This window comes from Lycium ferocissimum, chromosome 1, assembly GCF_029784015.1.
Source record: "Lycium ferocissimum isolate CSIRO_LF1 chromosome 1, AGI_CSIRO_Lferr_CH_V1, whole genome shotgun sequence".
NCBI lineage: Eukaryota > Viridiplantae > Streptophyta > Magnoliopsida > Solanales > Solanaceae > Lycium > Lycium ferocissimum.
In genome coordinates, this window is record NC_081342.1 from 4,453,140 (window position 1) to 4,457,660 (window position 4,521).

The following is a 4,521-nucleotide window of genomic DNA, read 5'->3' on the forward strand; positions in this document are numbered from 1 at the left end:
CCCACCCCCCCCCCCCCCCAAAAAAAAAAAAAAAAAGAAGAGAGATTAAAAACACCATCCACTTGAAATAACTTAAAAACCCAAAAGAAAGTAAATGTGATATAGACAAATCATTGGGGTATCGTAATATAATATTGTTACATATCCCCCACAAAACCAAAAACAATAAAAAAAAAATACATTAAATTATTTTTAGTAACATGCCCTTTGATCCCTAGGTGATCAACAGACATGTATCTCCACGTGTCAGCTAGCGATCCATCGGAACTTGATAGCTAAATTGAAACCATTGGGTATATATGCACATGAAACCATATACTTTGTCCCCTTAATATTTGTTACTACTATTACTATACTTATATTATTATTGCATTTTCCTCCAATATTGTCCCTTTCTCTCTCTCTATCTCTCTCCCTCTCATTTTGTTATCAAGAAGTGTGAGAAGAAGAAGAAGAAAAGATATACACTAATTATTCAAGAAAATTGCTTTGGTTTTTAATGGATCTCAAAGAAACTGAGTTGTGTTTGGGGCTACCTGGTGGTGGTGGAGGAGAATTAAGAGATAATAAGATCAATGGGAAAAGAGGTTATTCTGAGACTGTTGATTTGAAACTCAACTTTCACCAATCCAATGATTCTTGTGCTATGGATCTAAAGGACAAGAATAAGATGAAAACTACTCCTACTAACAAAGAAACTGCTTGTAACAAGGATCTAATCAAGCCACCTGCAAAGTAAGTCTCTTTGTCCTCTTTTTTATTTTATTTTTTATAATCGAGAAATTTCTCATGGTTAGTGGGCACAGTTCAGAATTCGATGGATGGTTAACCTACCTCTTTGCCTTTCTCTACTTAAATATCATATTTTTTTTTTTTTTTCAATTTTTCTCCTTCATCTCTTCGGTTGCTTTCTAAAACAGATGATTATTATTAGTCATTCTGTGAATAGTCAGGACATTGAGGAAATTCTGGGAAAGCATTTTGGCATGCGCTTTAATTTTCACCCATATTGTTTGGACCCTTCAAAATTATTTTCGCGCCTTGCCGAATCCTCCAAAAATATGTAGCTTTTGTAGTATCCGCCACACATAAAAATATAATTGAAGAGTCCCAGTGACGTAGATTTTCACCACTAAATTATTGCTCAACTGTTGGCCTTTGGCTCCAGTAATATTAATGTTATCGTCATAAACCTTGAGTAGAGAGAATTTAATAACTCAAAAGAAATACAGTAAGGATTTAGTGATTTTTTTTCTTCCATTTTTTATGGTACTATATATAGAAAAATTGATCTTTCTTAAAGAAGAAGGAAAATTGTTTGACCGGTATGACTGTATGATGTATACAGATTTGTTTTTGTCATGTTACTATGACTAGTTCTTCACTAAAACTTATATTGCTTGATTCCTTACAACTATGGCTGCACCAAATATACTAGTTTTGAAGGATTTGACACATCGAATAACATTTTTGAAGAATCCGAGCAACATAGCTGAAAAAACATAGTATTAGAAGTTGATGTATAGTCATTTTAAATTAATTTTTTTCTAAAGTATCTCTGTATATATATTGTAAAAAATGTTGATAAAATCTTTTGAACCCTCTTTTCATATGTGGAAATTAATTGTTGCAGGGCACAAGTAGTGGGTTGGCCACCAGTGAGATCATTCAGGAAGAATGTAATGGCTCAAAAGAGCAACACGGAAGAAACTGATAAGACTAGTGCGGCTGCATTTGTCAAAGTTTGCATGGATGGTGCACCTTACTTACGTAAGGTAGATTTGAAAATGTACAAAAGCTACCAAGAACTTTCTGATGCTTTGGCTAAGATGTTTAGCTCCTTTACTAATGGTAAGTACCATATATACTTTAATTTGCCAAAAATTTCAAGAATAATTAGCTGATATATATACATTGACAGTGTAAAATTATTTCACGTATGCTATTAATTAGTGTATTTGAATTAGTTATTTACTGTAGTTTTATTGGTGGCTAAGTCACCTTCATCCAAGGGAGTCAATTAACACCCCTTCGTTTGAAAACTGCACTGCGTCGATAGGTCTTTTTGTTTTTGTGTATACTATATATTATGTGTTGAATCCTCTTTGCTTCTTTGTGTGTCTATTTCTTTATATTTTTAATCACCTTAGTAACATTATGATTCCGCCTCGGAGTTTTATGTTGCCAAAAAAGATTATTGTAGATGATTATAACATGTAAGTAATGATCTTTAACCTGATGGTGCAAAAAACTGTATACCGTCAGCTTAGAGAAGTTATACTCCTTCAAAAATAATACACCAAGAAATCATTAAGTGAAAACAACTTTATTCTACAACTAATAGCATGTGTACAGATACATACTTAGATGAGATATTAAAATTTTCAAGATAATTAGTGTTATATATTTTGAGGATAAGGAGGATAACAGAGAAAGAATATTTAGATTATATTCTTTTGTTGATGTCCACTTGCTAGACTCTAAGTTAAATTAACATTTTTCTGAGAATAAAATCTTGAAAACATGATAAGAAAAACAGTTAAATCTTAGAACCATGTTCATAAGTGGTTGATACAGCCTAGCTTTTTGATATACATATTGTATAAATGTTAGTGTGTGATTATTCTATGAGTTTATAAAAATATTAATTAATTTCAACTTGTATTTATTTCATATTGATACAGGAAAATATGGGTCCCAAGGAATGATAGATTTTATGAATGAGAGCAAACTGATGGATCTCCTCAACAGTTCTGAATATGTACCTACCTATGAAGATAAAGATGGAGATTGGATGCTTGTTGGAGATGTACCCTGGGAGTAAGTTTTATAATTATCAATATTTTCTTCATCAATAATCAATTTAAGAAACCTAATAGTGAAAAACGAGAGATTTAAACGAAAAAAATATGTATTAAAGATAACAATATGGTCCTGAAATCTGAGACTGTTAGTTTGAGCAAGTAATCTGACGCTAATAGCTATAAGAAAACGATTTCTATTTATATATGTGAGGAAGCCCTTTTCCTCATTTTAATTTTTCAGTAATCAAGTACAAATAACATTTTCATAGAAAATATTTCCTTGAAAATGACTTTAATTTTATCGTACCAAATAAACTGCGACTAACCTCTTTAATTCTTAAATCTTCTCAGAATGTTTGTTGATTCATGCAAGCGTTTACGCATAATGAAAGGATCAGAAGCTATTGGACTTGGTACATTTCTTCTTTTATTTTATTTTGAGTTTCAAAAATTCGATCTTAATTTCTTCATTATACCTAAATTGTATTATTTTTCCTCTTAATTTCAGCACCAAGAGCTATGGAGAAATGCAAGAGCAGGATCTAAGCTAATTGATGTCTTTCAAAGGTGCAAAAACTCCATAGATGTTTAAACAAGTTGAAGTTGAAGCTTTTGTGAGATTAATATTGTTGTTTCCTTGTGTCTGTATTTTTATTTGATTAGTATATAGTTAATTAAAGAAGTGATCTTTAATTTGGACATTTGTAATGGACAAGAAGCAATAAACTTAAAACCCTCTATTGTGTCTGGCTTGTTTATTACCTAATGGTTTGCTTAATTAATAATTATCCCTTCTTTGTTGGTGTTGTTGGTTCTTGTCCTTGTTGCCATAGTGGTTGTGTGTTTCAATTACTCAATTAACAAGATTCAATGTATCATGTATTTCAATTTTTTAATTTATTTATTGATCTATTCGTATTTTTATGAGTATTTATTTCATTGAATTATTATTATTATGACAAAGTCTATGTCCCTAGGGAACAAGACCACGTGCATGTTCATGGTGTTTTTCCTTTCATAGCCCAATAATTTATTTGTTTTTGGTCATTTAGTACATTGCCATAATAATCAAATAATTTGTGTCTGTCTGCTACAAATAAGGGATTGAATGAATAGCCCTTTAAGGGGCTGGAATTGTATAATTGTTTGCTGTATGCTAGTACTATAATATTCATGGGATCACTACATTATTTACCAGGCAATCACTACAAAAAAAGGTAATTTGCAGAGGTTGAAAGTTGCAATTCGCGGGGGTTTTAGCCTCCACTAATTGATTGAGGAGGCTAAAACTCCCACAAATTGCAACTTTCAGCCTCCTCAAATTACCCTTTTTTTTTGTAGTGAATGAATCTGACGCTTTCCCAGAATATTGACCAAGAAAATTCAGATGGTACTTGAAGGTAATACACTTTGCCACTATAATCAATTATTTCATATTTAATCTTTTATAACAGGTTACTGATAGTTCAGATGGCGCTTGAAGTTTGTATAATTTATATATACATATTGATAGTTTAAAGAATTGTTATATCATTAATATAAGTTAACCTGTTATAAAGCTATTTGCTACTACCAAAAAATGGAAATTGTGCATAAGCTATTTTACAACAACAACAACACACCCAATGTACTTCCACAAGTGGGGTCTGTGCAAGGATAGAGTGTACAACAAACCTTAGTCCTACCCTGTGAGGTAAAGAAGTTATTTCCGATAGAC

The 4,521-nt window shown here is 31.6% G+C and overlaps 1 protein-coding gene across 1 annotated transcript; it reads left to right on the forward strand.

Annotated features, from left to right (window-relative positions):
• The first annotated feature begins 329 nt into the window (after positions 1–329).
• Positions 330–3,551, forward strand: LOC132065579 (auxin-responsive protein IAA14-like). The gene is made up of 5 exons (XM_059459061.1): positions 330–735; positions 1,634–1,851; positions 2,685–2,820; positions 3,156–3,217; positions 3,313–3,551. The coding sequence occupies exons 1-5, from the start codon at positions 500–502 to the stop codon at positions 3,348–3,350; spliced, it is 690 nt and encodes a 229-aa protein (XP_059315044.1). The 5' UTR covers positions 330–499; the 3' UTR covers positions 3,351–3,551.
• Positions 3,552–4,521: the final 970 nt, after the last annotated feature.